This window comes from Melanerpes formicivorus, unplaced genomic scaffold (assembly GCF_026170545.1).
Source record: "Melanerpes formicivorus ecotype bairdi unplaced genomic scaffold, bMelFor1.0.p_v2 SCAF_936, whole genome shotgun sequence".
NCBI classification, from domain to species: Eukaryota; Metazoa; Chordata; class Aves; order Piciformes; family Picidae; genus Melanerpes; species Melanerpes formicivorus.
The window spans coordinates 51464-68755 of record NW_027143288.1 but is presented as its reverse complement, the minus strand read 5'-3'; the positions used below and the strand labels follow the sequence as shown (position 1 = coordinate 68755).

General features: G+C 48.1%; 1 protein-coding gene across 1 annotated transcript; it reads right to left on the bottom strand.

The window, feature by feature from the left end:
* Positions 1 to 1327: 1327 nt before the first annotated feature.
* LOC137460962 (uncharacterized) lies at positions 1328 to 8338 on the bottom strand. The gene is made up of 4 exons (XM_068170958.1): positions 7360 to 8338; positions 2853 to 4393; positions 2164 to 2254; positions 1328 to 1476 (listed from the first exon to the last, which is right to left on the bottom strand). Exons 1-4 carry the CDS (start codon positions 8336 to 8338, stop codon positions 1328 to 1330), a joined length of 2760 nt encoding a protein of 919 aa, XP_068027059.1.
* Between the last annotated feature and the right edge of the window lie 8954 nt (positions 8339 to 17292).

The following is a 17292-nucleotide window of genomic DNA, read 5'->3' as shown; positions in this document are numbered from 1 at the left end:
TCTCTCTCTTTTCCTCCTCCTCCGTTCCCTCTCTCATTATTCCTGCCGCTACTGATTGTACCCATTGTTGTGTCTGAGAGCATTGGATAGCGAGTGCAATGTCTCTACTAAGTTCCCCTGTATAATCAGCGAGCTTCACAAAATCCTCTGCAGTATGGTTTGCTACCATGGTTAGTAATTTTACTGCTAGCGATTGCATTTCTGCTAATGTAAGCACGGATGAACTCAGGGGCACTTTGAGTTTTCCTAAGTTGGTGGTGACAGTACTTAATTTGTTCACCAATACCTTGATCTACTGCATTTAGTATTCCAAATCCAGTGCCGACCCCATCCACTTATATCTCTTTGCGCCCGTCTGTGATAAGACCTAGTTGCCAGCCATGCATTCCATCCCTTAAGGCTTTGCTGTATAAATGGTCGGCAATCCTTCTGCAAATGTGTAACATCGGTGTGAATGTTCATCTGCACCTTTTTCAGGGAATAAGTGGGGTCTAACAATAATTTTAGTTCGTTAGATCTTCTTATCACTTGAGGGCCCTATAAAAGGTTAGGTTATGTACTACTTTACATCCTATTGGTAGAGTGGTTTCTTGGGGCAAGTCTAAATCTGGATAAAATGGGATCACGTCCCCCGGTAATTGCACCTTATATTCGACAGCATGCCCAGGGAAGCCTAAACCCTGTTCCAGCATTTTCAACTGTCTTTCGCATACGAAGGACATTGATTGATCCAATCTAAATGCCATTTCACACCGTGCTTTCCCTTCCTCAGGACCATTAGATGCTACGATCTTTCCCGCAGGAAAGAGAAGAGGGTGTAGGTCAAGGGTTATGTTTTGGGGATGTAGTTCCCCAAGCAAATCTTCTCTATAAATTACCGAGTTATGGGGTTGTAATCCGGGTGGATCTTCCCTGAAGTCACTCCACTGGCATGAAATTGGACCCTTTTGCTGGACCCAGACGGTGGGCTTGCCCATTTTCACTGGACTAAAGGTAATTAGGTTATGTTTAGAGTCTGGCATCAAGGGTCGAATTGTTAATACTAGCCGCCTTGTGTTTCCTTCCACTGGGTCAAGCTCTCGACACCCAATTTGGATTTGATCACCCTTGTATGCTACCATGGAGGGCTGATGCCATACTTTACTCATGTATGGCTGATTGTTACGTAAGGCATAAACCTCAAAATAGGGTCCCTTCTCTCCCCTCTCCAGGTGGATACACTGGTGTGCATGAGACCATGGGTCTATTGGGGCAGAGCCTTGGGGAAGAGCTATACTTATCGAGAGTCCAATGATCAGAGTTGTAAAGGTTTGAGGTGGAGTCAGGATCATGACGTCTGCTCCTCTGGTTTGTTCTCCGGAGCTTTCTTGACTCGTGAATAATGGATCCACGTAGGTCGCTCCTTGATCCGAACCGCGGTGAAGGTAGTCAGCAGCACTTGGAAAGGTCCTTCCCACTTCTCTTGTAGGGGTTTCACTAAAAGATTCTTAACATAAACCCAATCACCGGATTAAACGAATGCAATTTACAATAAGGTTGTTTAGGTTGGTGCTCTATCACCACAGTAGCATTTTTGTCAAACTGTTTTCCCACCGTAATTACATAATCATAAATGTACTAATCACCGATTTGGCCTATAGCGTCCCCATTCACGACTTGCATAGCATAAGGTCTACCGTACAAAATTTCAAATGGGCTTAACTTTTCTTTTGATCTTGGTTTGACTCTCAGCCTCAGTAGAGCAATAGGCAGAGCTTGATACCACTGCAAATTAGTCTCCTGACATATTTTGGCAATTTGCTGTTTAATAAGGTGATTCATCTTTTCCACTTGCCCACTGGCCTGTGGACGGTAAGGCGTGTGTAAATGCCATTTGATTTGTAATGCTTTGCTTATTGCTCTCACTGCTTTTGCACAGAAATGTGTACCCCTATCCGAAGAAATGCTCTTCGGTACCCCAAACCGTGGAATAATTTCATTCAACAGTACTTTAGTTACTTCTCTTTCCTTATTTGTCCTGCAAGGGAATGCTTCAGGCCACCCAGAAAACGTATCAGTTAATACCAACAAATACCGAAACCCCCCCTTTTCTTGGGAGTTCAGAAAATCAATTTGCCATACTTCACCTGGGAATTTACCTTGATTTATGGCTCCTTGGTGTACCTTGGTTCCCGTATTCGGGTTGTTTTTCAGACACCGCTCGCACTGGGATGTAACGTGTTTTATAGTAGTAAATAATTTCGGTCCTGCTATCCTGGTTTGCAAATATTGGTAAAGCGGATCTAGACCCCAATGGGCCCTTCTCATGTTCTGCCTTTACAAACTGCCACATCACGTTTCCTGGTATTACTAACTGTCCTGTTTCCAATTGACCCCAACCATTTTCTAATATTTTGCCCTTATTTCTTCGAATCCATCTATGATCTGATTCCTGGTAATCTGGCTGGATGTTGGTATCCAGCTCTCCTGGTATTAGGGCCGTTATTTTCACTTCCCTAGTCCTCGTGGCAGCCAATTTAGCTTCTGTATCTGCCTTCCTATTTCCTATTTCTGGAATAGTGTTACCTTTCAAATGTCCCTTACAATGCATTATGGCCACTTGTGCTGGGAGTTGGACCGCCTCTAGCAATCGCAGAACCTCCTCTGCATGTTTTGACCGTTTTTCCTTGTGTAGTCAACAGTCCTCTTTCTTTCCAAATGGCTCCATGAGCATGTACAATGGAAAAGGCATATTTAGAGTCTGTCCATATATTAATTTGCATGTTCTCCGCCAATTCCAGGGCTCGAGTCAGAGCTATCAGTTCTGCCTTTTGAGCTGAGGTCCCTGCAGGCAAGGAGTTCGACTCAATTACCCTTTCTGTAGTAGTGACTGCATAGCCAGCCATTCTTACTCCTCGCTTCACGAAGCTGCTGCCATCTGAGAACCAGTTGTCCGCATCTTCGAACGGCTCTTCTTTGAGATCCGGGCGACTGGAGTAGACTGCTTCAATTGTTTCCAGGCAGTCATGTTTGATGGGTTCTGCTGGGTCTCTTCCTTCTAGAAATGAAGCTGGGTTCACAATGTTAGTTACCTGAATGGTTATGTCATCTGATTCAGCCAGGATGGCCTGGTATTTTAGGAATCTGGAAGGCGACAGCCAATGGTTGCCTTTCTGTTCCAGCACAGCTGACACAGTGTGAGACACTAACACAGTCATCTTTTGACCCAACGTGAGCTTCCTGGCCTCTTCTATGTTAATTATTACTGCGGCCACTGCCCTCAGACAGCCTGGCCATCCTTTACTTACTTCATCCAATCGCTTGGAGAAGTAGGCCACAGCTCTCTTGTGTGGTCCCAATTGCTGTGCTAGGACTCCTAGGGCCATCCCTTGCCGCTCATGGGAGAACAGCCAGAATGGTTTTGATACATCTGGGAGACCTAAGGCCGGTGCTCTCATTAGCTCCAGCTTCAACTTCTTGAAGGCCCCTTCTGCCTCGGGAGTCCAAACTAGGACGTTCTTAGTCTCCTTCAACAAATCATACAGTGGTTTAGCGAGTATCCCGTACTGGTAGATCCATAGCCGACACCACCCTGTCATCCCCAGAAAGGCGCGCAGATCTCTCACCGTCTCTGGTTTAGGTATCTGGCAGATGGCCTCTTTCCTAGCTGCTCCCAGGGATTGCTGTCCTCTGGAGACTTCGTATCCCAGGTACACCACTTCTTTTTGCACCAGCTGTGCTTTCTGTTGAGAAACTCGATATCCACTTAAACCCAGGAAATTTAACAAGGAAATAGTCCATTCAATGCATTCTTCCTCTGTCATCGTTGCTATTAGGAGGTCGTCTACGTACTGCAGAAGGGTGCCATCTCCCAGTGGCCTTTCCCACTGTTCTAATTCTTTGGCTAACTGGTTCCCAAAAATCGTGGGGGAATTGCACCATCCTTGGGGCAATACCGTCCAGGTAAGTTGAGTCTTTCTTCCTCTATCTACAGATTCCCACTCAAAGGCAAAAATCTTTTGACTCTCGGGAGCTAAGGGAAGGCAGAAGAATGCGTCTTTTAAATCTAATACGGTGAACCAGGCCAAATTATCCTTCAGTCTAGTTAAAAGTGTGTATGGATTAGCAACTACCGGATGTAATGTCTTGGTTATTTCGTTTACTGCTCTCAGATCCTGAACTAGTCTATAGGCTCCGTTAGGTTTCTTTACTGGCAGGATTGGTGTATTAAAATCTGATTCGCATTCTACCAATAACCCCAGTTCCAAAAACCTTTCGATTATGGGCTCGATCCCCTTCCTGTCTTCTATCCTCAGAGGGTATTGTTTTCTTATGACCGGTTTTGCCCCAACTTTAAGTTCAACAACAATCGGTACTGCTTGTTTTGATTTTCCAGGTATATCAGTAGCCCAAACTAATGGGTGTATCACCTTTGGAAGCGAGGGGAGGCAACCCACAGAATGTTTAAGGATGTTGCTAGGTCTTGTAGGAAGAGAATTAGGGAGGCAAAAGCACACTTGGAGCTTAAACTGGCCTCTACTGTGAAGGACAACAAAAAGTCCTTCTATAAATACATTAACAGCAAGAGGAAGGGGAAGGAAAACCTCCACTCCTTGGTGGATACGGAGGGGAACATTGTAACCAAGGATAAGGAAAAGGCAGAGATACTTAACACCTTCTTTGCCTCAATTTTTACTAGAAGGGCAGAACGTCTTCCTGACAGCTGGCCTGCAGAGCTAGCAGAAGGAGCCAGGGAGCTGAACAGTTTCCCTATGTTCCATGAGGCGGTAGTTGGAACTCTCCTTAGCAGCTTGGATCCCCACAAGTCCATGGGACCAGATGGGATTCATCCTAGGGTGCTGAGAGAGCTGGCAGATGAGCTGGCCAAGCCACTCTCCATAATTTTCCAGCAGTCCTGGCTCACTGGCGAGGTCCCAGAGGACTGGAAGCTGGCCAACGTGGTGCCCATCCATAAGAAGGGCCGGTTGGATGAGCCAGGGAATTACAAGCCTGTCAGCCTGACCTCAGTGCCAGGCAAGATCATGGAACAGGTCATCCTGAGTGCAATAACACAGCACTTAGAGGATGGCCAAGGGATCAGGCCTAGCCAGCATGGATTTAGGAAGGGCAGGTCCTGCCTGACCAACCTTATCTCCTTCTATGATCAGGTGACCCGCCTGGTGGATGTGGGGAGGCCTGTGGATGTAGTCTACCTGGACCTCAGCAAGGCCTTTGACACCGTCCCCCATAGCAAACTGCTGGCCAAGCTGTCAGCCCATGGCTTGGACGGGAGCACACTGCGATGGGTTAGGAACTGGCTGGACGGCCGAGCCCAGAGAGTGGTGGTGAATGGTGCCACATCCAGCTGGCAGCCAGTCACTAGTGGTGTGCCCCAAGGATCAGTGCTGGGCCCTGTGCTCTTTAACATCTTTATTGATGACCTGGATGAGAGCATTGAGTCCATCATCAGTAAATTTGCTGACGACACCAAGCTGGGGGCAAGAGTTGATCTGCTGGAGGGTAGAGAGGGCTCTTCAGAGAGACCTCGACAGGCTGGACAGATGGGCAGAATCCAACGGCATGAGATTTAACATATCCAAATGCCGGGTTCTGCACATTGGCCACAACAACCCCATGCAGTGCTACAGGCTGGGGTCAGAGTGGCTGGAGAGCAGCCAGGCAGAGAGGGACCTGGGGGTGCTGGTTGATGGTAGGATGAACATGAGCCTGCAGTGTGCCCAGGCAGCCAAGAGGGCCAATGGCATCCTGGCCTGCATCAAGAACAGTGTGGCCAGCAGGAGCAGGGAGGTCATTCTGCCCCTGTACACTGCACTGGTTAGGCCACACCTCGAGTACTGTGTCCAGTTCTGGGCCCCTCAGTTTAGGAAGGATGTTGACTTGCTGTAACGAGTCCAGAGAAGAGCAACAAAGTTGGTGAGGGGTTTGGAACACAAGCCCTACGAGGAGAGGCTGAGGGAGCTGGGGCTGCTTAGCCTGGAGAAGAGGAGACTCAGGGGTGACCTTATCACTCTCTACAACTACCTGAAAGGAGGTTGTAGACAGGCTGATGATGGTCTCTTCTCCCAGGCACCCAGTACCAGAACAAGAGGACACAGTCTCAGGCTGCACCAGGGGAGGTTCAGGTTAGATATTAGGAAGAAGTTCTATACAGAAAGAGTGATTGCGCTATGGAATGGGTTGCCCGGGGAGGTGGTGGAGTCGCCGTCATTGAAGGTGTTCAGAAGGAGACTTGATGGGGTGCTTGGTGCCATGGGTTAGCTGTTTGGGTGGGTTGGATTGGTTGATGGGTTGGACACGATGATCTTGAAGGTCTCTTCCAACCTGGTTTGGTTTATTCTAATAAAGGTTTTATTCTAATAAAGGGTACGTCTTTTTCAGAATTCGCTCGAAATTGTGATTCTCAAGTTTAGGTTCCACACAACTGATCGTTAGGCTTAGAGCTATAATCAGTTGTTCCTCATTTACTTGTAATTCCAATTTGTCTTTGTTGAACTTTATTATGGCTCCCAAGTTCTCCAATAGGTCTCTCCCCAATAAGGGCTTTGGCGAATTTGGTAAATACAGGAACTGATGAATTCCCATTTGTTTCCCAATTTTGTATTTAATGGGTTTCAAAAAGTAAGCCTTTTCTGGTTGGCCTGTTGCTCCCACAACTTGTACAAATTCATCACTTTTAGGTACCAATTCCTGATTTAAAAACCGAAAAAGTTGCTCCCGTATCAACCAAAAAGTTCAATTCCTTTTTACCTTCCCCTAGCTCCATTTTAACCAGTGGGTCTGCTAGGGTATGGCCCACCGGTCCCCCTCATTCACTATCCTGATGTGTGGTAGTAGTAGTGGCCATGAGCCTTTCCCTTCGTTGGGGGCATTCTCGCTTCCAGTGTCCCATCTGTAGGCAGTACGCACATTGATTTGACCCCACCCTAGCTGGGTGGGGTTGGAGCCTCCCTCCCCTTCCTGCTGGGTTGCCTCTACCTCTTCCCCTGGTTCCAGGTTCCGAGTAACCTGTCTTCTGAGCTGCCACTGCTACAGCCACTACTCTCGCTATCCTCCTGTCCTCTTTTTTCTTCTCCTCAATCTCTCTATTATTGTATACTTTCCATGCCTCATTCAGCAGTGTCTCTAGGTTTTTATTTGCTGGATGCTCAAGTTTTTGTAATTTCTTCCTGATGTCTGGGTTACTCTGTCCCATCATCAACCCTAACAAGTGCTGTTTCCCTTCCTCTGTTGCTGGGTCCAGGGGTGTATATTGTCTCATCGCTGCCCTAAGTCTATCCAAAAACTCTGATGGGGTCTCATTCTTTCCCTGTCTGATGTCATATAGCATTGACCAATTGATAGCCTTAGGGATCGCATTACGCAAGCCCATCGCTATCAGTTTTCTATACTGCACTAGCTGTTGATAGTGCTCGGCATTGTCCGGGTCCCATTCTGGTTTATTGCTGGGAAAATTATCTTCTAGTCTTCCTGATAATACTTGAGCATGTCGTTTTCCTGTTTCCAATACGAGTTCCCTTTCTGTATCTGTCAATTCTGACAGCATCACTTCTATATCCTCCCAATCAATATCTAAATTCTTTGCCATTAATTCAAACCTCTTCGCTACTCCCTCAGGATTTCTCCTGAAATTCCTTGCCTCATCCCTCCAACTGTTCAAATCATTTGTCGAGAACGGCACCTTTACTCTAGTCTTTTCCCCTAACGTTGGTACAACTTGTCGGAGAGGAGCTATCATATCGTTCCCTTCTTTGCTTTGCTTCCCCCCGTGCCACAGATCTGGTATAATACGAGTGACCGATCTCTTCCCCGGGATCTCCTTCCTGTGCTTCGATGTCTCCCCTATTCTTTCTCTTCTCTTCTCTTTCCTCTTCCCCCTTTCCTGTTCTTCATTTTCCCCTCCTATCTCTATTACACTATCCATCCGATTCTCGTCCTGCGTCTGTCGCCCTTTTTGTATCTGCCGGCTCCTATCCTGTCCCGGGCTGCTGTCCCTCTCATCCTCTGCTCCCCTCCCATTTCTCTCATCCTTTATCTGAATTACTATATTAAGTTGTTCTCTGCCCCCCTTTTTGCATGTCTCGTTATCATCCTTTTCACTATATCTCAATTCAGAGACGTCGCCTCTCAGTTTAGAGACGCAGCTTCCCAGCGAGTTACTTTTGTCCCCAGTCCTTGGTGTGCTGGTTTCCATTCTACAAACGTCTCCACTTCTGGATGTGTTGTTATCCCCATATGGACTGAGCTCGGGCAGGCTACGTGTCTCCCTTTGGCTCTCTGCTCCTGACGGACTGCCTTCCTCCCTTTCGACTTCTAGTCTGGGTGGGCTGTCAGCATCCATGTAGCTCCCCAACCCCTGTGGACTATCTAGTCCCTGAGGGCTGCTTTTCCTCTCGTCAATCCCCGATTTTAATGGACTATCTTCCTCCCAACTGTTGTCTAACTTCTGAGGGCTGTGCCCAAACTTAGATTTCCACCATCGCTCCAGTTCCTTTAATGGGCTGGGATCCCCTTGTTCCTCTTTTGGCCTGGGAAGAGGCCCTTCCCACCCTGGAGCGAATGGATGGTATTCCCTCAGGCTTATTTCGCTCTCCTTTCCACTATCTCTTCTTGTTAGCTTGAGACACTGCTGTCCAATACTACATGCATCACAGCAACGTTCTTTAGGCTTTGGACCCTTCTTATCCCTTTCCAGGGCTAATACTAGGGGATCCTGAGGGGCTACATTAATTCCGCACTCTTTTTGCCACTCAGGTTTATTCCTTAGAGTGAAGAACATGTCTGCGTACATCACCTCATCCCATTTATTGAGCCGGCGGAGGAAGAGCATCAGTTGTAAAACAGTGTTATAATTAGTTGTTCCCTCCGGTGGCCATTTCTCATTGTCGTCTAACTTATACAATGGCCACCACTGTGTACAATATTTAAGGAGTGTCTTTTTACTTATGCTTCCCCCTGGAATTCCTCCCAAGTCCTTCCAGTGTTTCAAGATACATCCTAATGGAGTTTTCATATTTACGTCCTTACTCTGTCGTCCTCCCATGGCTGTTCCCGGAATAGTCTCTTTCTCCCACAAGCACTATATACCAATATATATATTTTAACACACAATTTTCAATCGCTTTGTCCATCTCCGACCTGGCTTCTCGCGAAGAACAGGAAATGCGGATCAGGACTCCCTCTTGCTTCGCAGCGATGCTGCGTCTCATTCACTCACACTCTTAACGCATCCATCCAAACTATCCTACCTTTCCGATCTACCCGAGTACACTGCTTTACCACGAGATGTCGCTGGTCAACCGTATAATACCGATACCAGTCAGCTTCGGGATGTCAGCTGTAAACCAAGGTACGGTTTGCAGATGATATCACAATAAATTCTTACACACAAAAGAGATTACAGTTAACACAAAATACCGAGTACTAAATTACGAGATTCTTGCAGACAACATAACAATGTTAGACAAAAGTGTAACACAAATGTACCCTCTCAGAAGCACAGCAACAACATTAAGATGAAAGAGAAACATACACCCGATTAACAAACACCCAGTGGGGACTCCAACCCCTATTTCCAGTGGGGACTCCAACCCCTGTTTCCAGTGGGGACTCCAACCCCTGTTTCCAGTGGGGACTCCAACCCCTATAAACGGGATTATGCCAGGGCGTCCCCGGGCCTTCCCATCAGGTGACCACGTCTGGTCCCCGTTTCCCAGTCAAAGCGCTTTTTATCCCCAAACAAATAAACAGTTAAAATACCTCTTGATTGGAGCAGGAGATGCAGATAACTCTTTGTCCACCAACGAGCGCTGGTCCGGGGGGGTCTCTTCTGACAAAAAAGTCGTCAGGGGCGCCCAGAGGGTCCCGGCCCCAGACCCGGCTAGGGAGGACCCCTTAAGGTCTGCATCTCCTGTCTGGCTCGCCAGAAAATTATGCCGAATTTTGCCCCAAAAGGCAAGAATAACTGCCTAAGAGACTCAGTTTAAGTCAGATAGACAGGAGGTATTTTATTAGCAACGCGTTGGAGAAATCGCTAAATGGATTTCTGCCTTTCCCGTAACAAAAGCATGTCTTTTATACAGTTTTGGATGTGGTATTGCATCAGATCACATACATAATCATATATCTGCATACATATTCATAAGAGGCGTGGTGTAGGCGGAGCGTGAGCGGGGACATCTCTTTTGAGGATCCTCTTGGTGGTCATTCCGGTGGCCTTCATCATGGGCAGGGGTCTTCTGATGAGTCTTCCTCTCTTAAACTTTTGAACCCTTTCCTAATTTGGTCAATTCCCGGTGTGCCTGGCTTAGTTTTACTGACTGGACAAGGCTGTTAGGGTCAGTTTGACCTTTCTGGTTCTGAATCATGCTCACTTCGTCAGCCCTTATCACTTATCTCCTTTTTCTGTCACAGTGTCCCAGGCCTCAGCTGATTTATTACTCTATGTGGTTTGTGCTCCCTTCCATTGCTTCACATTCTTGAAAGCTATCAGTTTTGGGGCTTCAGCTACCATCCATGAGTCGGTGTAGAGATAAAGCTTTGGCCATCTCTCACGTTCAGCTACGTCGAGAGCTAGCTGGACAGCTTTTACCTCTGCGAACTGACTGGATTCTCCTTCTCCATCTTTCGCCTCTGCAACTCGGTGTGTTGGACTCCACACTGCAGACTTCCACCTTCGCTTGTTTCCAACAAGACGACAGGAACCGTCTGTGAACAAAGCATATTTCTTTTCATCATCAGAAAGGTCATTGTAAGGAGGAGCTTCCTCAGCACGAGTTACTTTCTCCTCTGGAGGTTTAGCACAGTTGATGCCTTCAGGCCAACTTGAGATCACCTCCACTAGACCAGGTCTTTCAAGATTTCCCATTCGAGCTCTCTGTGTTATCAGAGCCATCCACTTAGACCATGTTGAGTCTGTGGCATGATGTGGTGTGGATCCTTTGCCTTTGAACATCCAATTCAAAACTGGTAATCTGGGAGCTAAGAGAAGTTGTGATTCAGTTCCAATCACTTCAGAAGATGCTTTTACTCCTTCATAGGCAGCTAAAATTTCTTTCTCTGTTGGAGTATAATTAGCCTCTGAACCTCTGTAACCTCGACTCCAGAAACCAAGAGGTTGTCCACGTGTCTCACCTGGACCTTTTTGCCACAAGCACCAGGTTGGACCATTGTCACTTGCAGCCGTGTACAAAATGTTCTTAATGTCTGGACCATCTCGGACAGGTCCCAGACCCATTGCTTGAACTACCTCTTGTTTTATCTGGTCAAAGGCTGCTTGTTGTTCAGGTCCCCAGTGGAAATGGTTTCTCTTTCGAGTCACATCATACAGAGGTTTCACAATCTGACTGTATCCAGGAATGTGCAGTCTCCAAAATCCCACTATCCCCAAGAAACGTAGGGTCTCTTGCTTGTTGGTGGGACTTGCCATGGTAGAGACTCTATTTACCACATCCACTGGAATGTGTCGGCGTCCATCCTGCCACTGCACTCCCAGAAACTGAATCTCTGTGGTAGGTCCTTTCACCTTGTTTCGCTTGATGGCAAAAACCTGCATTCAGAAGAATGTCAATGATTTTGTTACCTTTCTCAAAGACTTCCTCAGCAGTTTTACCCCAGACGATGATATCATTGATGAACTGGATGTGTTCTGGAGCACCTCCTTTCTCCAGAGCATCGTGGATCACTGCATGACAGATGCTTGAGCTGTGGATCCAGCCCATTGGCAGTCTGTTGAAAGTGTACTGGATTCCACTCTAGGTGAAAGCAAACTGAGGCCTGCATTCCTCTGCTATGGCAATAGAGAAAAATGCATTAGCAATGTCTATGGTAGCATACCATTTGGCCTCTTTGGATTCCAGCTCATACTGTAGCTCCATCATGTCTGGTACTGCTGCACTCATAGGTGGTGTCACTTCATTTAGGGCTCGGTAGTCTACTGTCAGACGCCAGTCTCCATTCTGCTTCCGCACAGGCCACACTGGACTGTTGAAAGGTGAATGAGTTTTGCTGACGACTTTCTGACTCTCCAACTGATGAATCAGATTCTGAATGGGCAACAAAGAGTCACGGTTGGTTCTGTATTGTCTGTGATGCACAGTCTGAGAAGCAACCGGCAATTTAATGTCCTGTATCTTATGTTGTCCCACAACTGCTGATTCATCAGAAAGCTCAGGTCTAGCAGACAGCTTCGATTTTTGTCCATCAATTTCTATAGAAGCTACTCCAAAAGCCCATTTGTAACCTCTAGGGTCTTTGAAACGCCCTTCTCTCAGAAAATCAATTCCCAAAATACAAGGTGCGTCAGGTCCGGTCACAACTGTATGCTTCCTCCATTGTTTACCAGTTAGACTTATATTAACCTCCACCGTACTTAACTCTTGAGATCCACCAGTGACTCCCAGAATAGTTATAGACTCTGATCCCTGATAATTTGATGGTATTATGGTGCACTGAGCTCCTGTGTCAACCAAGGCCCTGTACTTCCGAAATTGTGAAGTGCCAGGCCACTGGATGTACACATCCCAATAGATTCTATTATCTCTGTTATCCCTCTCCTCCCCCTGGTGGGAGGCAGGGCACCCCTAGTTATGGGGAACATGCGCACATGTGCATTGCACATAGTTTGCAGGGTTATAACTTTGCATGTTATAACTGGAGACACTGTTGGAGCCACAAGAGTCATTCTGGGGAACTGTGGAAGTAACAGCTACCCTTCTGGTATTGCTACCTCGGGTTCTGCCACTTTGCAGTTCCCTCAGTCTCCTGAAAAGATTAGAAGTTGGTTGGCCATCCCAGCGGTTCATGTTCTCACCAAACTGATCACGCAGAGTTATCCAAATAGCTCTACGTGATTGCCTTGGTGGTCTGTTTTGGAACGACCTGTTTTGGAATGACCTCCTTGGAGGACGTGTATTCCTCACAGATGAAACTTGTATCCATCTGGAGGGAGAATTGAAATTATCCCTTTGTGCCAATTGGGATATGGAATCTTTCAGATCCTTCATGCAATTCTCAATTTTTCCAGACAGAGTTTCAATGGCTGAAACCAAAGAACCACGTGTCATGCTATCCTCCAATTGTCTCATTTGATCACTGAATTGGCCAACCGTAGGAGAAGCTCCACCATAACTTCTTGACACAATTCTGCTTGCCAGAATGTTTGCATAATTGGAAGGAGCAAGTTTGATGATCTTTTTAGCAAGACCAATGCCCACAGGAATGTCATCAGGATTCAGAGTTTCATGTTCACCATAGAGTAGCTCTCGAACAGCAAATTCTCTCAAGCGCTTAATTCCCTCATCTATGGTAGTCCAGGGTTTAGGGTTCCATGGAAGATCATCTCAGGAAGGGTATCTCAGGGCAACCGCCATTAAAAGGCGTATCCACAGATTAACCTTACCAAGAGCCCTGCCTAGATGTCTATCTATTCCATTGTCCCTCGAGAGAGTTCCTAACTGAGCTGCTGACTTGTCTCCAACTGTTAGAGCCAGAGCATCTGTATCATAACATCTACTAAGCCAAGCTAGAACTGGCTGGGGCTGGGCTGGGGCTGGGGCGGGGTCCAGGGCTGGGGCTGGGGCTGGGACTGGGACAGGGATGGGGGCAGGGCTGGGGCTGGGGCTGGGGTTGGGGTGGGGACTGGGACAGGGCTGGGGCTGGGGTTGGGGCTGGGGTGAGGGCAGGGCTGGGGATGGGAGCTGGGCTGGGGCAGGACTGGGGCTGGGGCAGGGCTGGCTCTGGGGACAGGGCTGGGGCCAGGGCTGGATCCAAGGCTTGGGCAGGTCTGGGGCTGGGGCCGGGGCTGGGCTGGGGGCAGGGCTGGGGATGGAACCAAGTCTTGGGCAGGGCTGGGGCAGAGGCCGGGGTTGAGGGTAGGGCTGGGCTAGGTCTGGGCTGGGGCTGGGGCTGGGGGCTGGGCTGGGGCAGGACTGGGGTTGGGGCTGGGGATGGGGCTGGGACTGGGACAGGACTGGGGCTGGGCTGGGGCTGGGGCTGGGGCTGGGGTTGGGGTGGGGACTGGGACAGGGCTGGGGCTGGGACTGGGTCCAGGGCTGGGGCTGGGCTGTGACTGGGCCTGGGGACAGGGCTGGGGCTGGGGTTGGGGCTGGGGTGAGGGCAGGGCTGGGGATGGGAGCTGGGCTGGGGCAGGACTGGGGATGGAACCAAGTCTTGGGCAGGGCTGGGGCTGAGGCCGGGGTTGAGGGTAGGGCTGGGCTAGGGCTGGGCTGGGGCTGGGGCTGGGGCTGGGGCTGGGTCCACGGCTGGGGCTGGGGCTGGGGCCAGGGCTGGGCTGGGGGCAGGGCTGGGGCTGAAGGTGGGGACTAGGATAGGGTCTGGGCTGGGCCTGGGGCAGGGCTGGGCCTGAGGTTGGGGCAGGGCTGGCGTAGGGCTGGGGCCGAGGCTGGGAGCAGGGCTTGGACTGAGGTTGGGGCCGGAGCTGGGGCTGGGGCTGGGGCAGGGCTGGGGCTGAGGCTGGGATGGGGCTGAGAGTGGGGCAGGGCTGGGACCGAGGGTGGGGCAGGGCTGGGATAGGGCTGGGGCCGGGGCTGGGAGCAGGGCTGGGACTGAGGTTGGGGCCGAGGCTGGGGCTGGGTTGGGGCTGGGGATGGGGCAGAGTGTGGCCGGTTGACGTTGCCCCCTTAAGAAAGGGAATATGGTGGACGGAAGTTGGTAAACGGAAGGAATAGTCTAAACTAATTTCATTGGACGAGTGGGAGGAAGCACTTTCTGAGCTGGGACTATACTGAGTTTCTCCAGCACCTTATCTTCAGTCTTGCTTCCGCCTTTCCACGGTGCGGCTGCTCTCTGTCCCTGTGCTGGGCTTTCTGCCAAGGCTCCGGCCTTGAGAAAAAAACTGATAAGGCCTGTATATTAACTCTTTTCCAATTAACACAAAACTGCTTTTAACTTCTTTCTTTCTCTCTCTCTCTCTTCTAACCTAATCTGGGGAAAGGGGGGAAAGAGGGGAAAGAGGAGGTGGGGAGACCCCTCTCTGCCGAGAGGGGTTACTCTCATTTCTGTGTTACTCTGTTGTATATCTTTGTATATATTGTAGATATTGTAAATTTGTAAATAATCCCCTGCATTCCCTACGTTGCTTTGTAAATATAGCTCCACTGCTTTGCTAATTCAGCTTGTGAGGTTTTTTTTTCCTTTCCCTTCAAGTTTCTTTCCCTTTACCTTACAAGGGGGAAGGGAGGAGGCTTCTCGGCCTTGCCCTTCCATCCCACGACATTTTTTTTTTTATTGGCGTACCCAACGTGCGGCAGATAATTAGTTTAATTTATTACTTGATCGATTTAGTGTTTTCTAGCTGAATTAGCAAACATGAAGGTATTGTGGTTTGTGGAGCGATTATTCTTTTCAATTTTTGGGGCTCTGATTTACAGATATTGTTTGGGTTTGATTCTGGATTACCTGGGTAAATATTTGGTGCGGACAATTTATATGTGGGTTATGTATAAAGTTAAATTATGGTATGGAAAATGTATTAATTTATTATGGCCAGTGAGATACAGGAATGTTACCTCCACCACTCTCCCAATTGAGATAAAGGGTTTTAAGATTCCACCTGAGGAGACAGTAACTTTAGGTGATGCCTGGGATCCAAAAGTGATTTATGTGATGTGTATAAATCTGTTGCTGGTGATGGTAATTGCATATTTAGTGTTCTCTCTGCGGCGAGAGAGAAAGTTATCCAGAGCTTGTTTTGTTATTAAAACTAGATCAAAAAGAAAACGCCGTGGCTCTCGATCAGTCCCAGAGTCATCTAGTGACGAGGACTGTGGAGAACCTGTGTCAGTTAAAAAGAAGGCTAAAAAGTTAATTGGTAAAGCAGCTCTAAATGACTTTGCTGATTCTGGCAAGCAGCCAAGGGCATCGGCTGGTATCAACATGGCAACTACTCCTTCTCCCACTCCTTCTTCTCCCTCTTCTTCTCCGTCGGCCATTAATGGAGCAACATCACTTCCACCCACTCCCTCAGTGGGACCGGAAGTCACTGCCCCAGCAGCTGATTTATCTCAGGACCTGTCAGCTTCCATTAAGGTGGCTGTAAATTCAAACACAGCTCCAGTTAAGGTGGCTCCTTTAAAGACTAGAGCTGCAAAGGGCAAAGATGGAGAAGAAGAGGAGCTGGAGACTGATCCTGGTGAGGGGCCCTCTACTCTAAAAGATCCTGCTCAGGAGGAAGAGAAGGTTTGTTTTAAAGATCTAGCTAACCTAGTGAGATCAAAGCAGGATAGAGATGAAGCTAGGAAAGCAGCTGGCAAAGGTGGTTCTCAGCTTAAAGAGATCCTTAGGAGAATGACAGCAGGATTTTACGGGCAAAGAATTCAGGGAGATGAAGATGAAGATGATATTACGGACTGTTCGTCACCACGGGAAGAATTGAGAAATGTCCGTAAAGATTTCACCAGGGCAGATAAGGAGCCAGTTCTAGCTTGGCTTAGTAGGTGTTATGATACAGGTGCTTCAGCTCTAACAGTTGGAGACAAGTCAGCAGCTCAGTTAGGAACTCTCTCAAGGGACAATGGAATAGATAGACATCTAGGTGAAGCTCTCGGTAAGGTTAATCTGTGGATACGCCTTTTAATGGCGGTTGCCCTGAGATACCCTTCCCGAGATGATCTTCCCTGGAATCCTAAACCCTGGACTACCATAGATGAGGGAATTAAGTGCTTGAGAGAATTTGCTGTTCGAGAGCTAGTCTATGGTGAACATGAAACTCTGAATCCTGATGACGTTCCTGTGGGTATTGGTCTTGCTAAAAAGATCATCAAACTTGCTCCTTCTAATTATGCAAACATTCTGGCAAGCAGAATTGTGTCAAGAAGTTATGGTGGAGCTTCTCCTACGGTTGGCCAATTCAGTGATCAAATGAGACAATTGGAGGATAACATGACACGTGGTTCTTTGGTTTCAGCCATTGAAACTCTGTCTGGAAAGATTGAGAATTGCATGAAGGATCTGAAAGATTCCATATATCAATTGGCACAAAGGGATAATTTCAATTCTTCCTCCAGGTGGGTACAAGTTTCATCTGTGAGGAATACACGTCCTCCAAGGAGGTCATTCCAAAACAGGATATTCCAAAACAGGTCATTCCAAAACAGACCACCAAGGCAATCACGTAGAACTATTTGGATAACTCTGCGTGATCAGTTTGGTGAGAACATGAACCGCTGGGATGGCCAACCAACTTCTAATCTTTTCAGGAGACTGAGGGAATTGCAAAGTGGCAGAGCCCGAGGTAGCAATACCAGAAGGGTAGCTGTTACTTCCACAGTTCCCCAG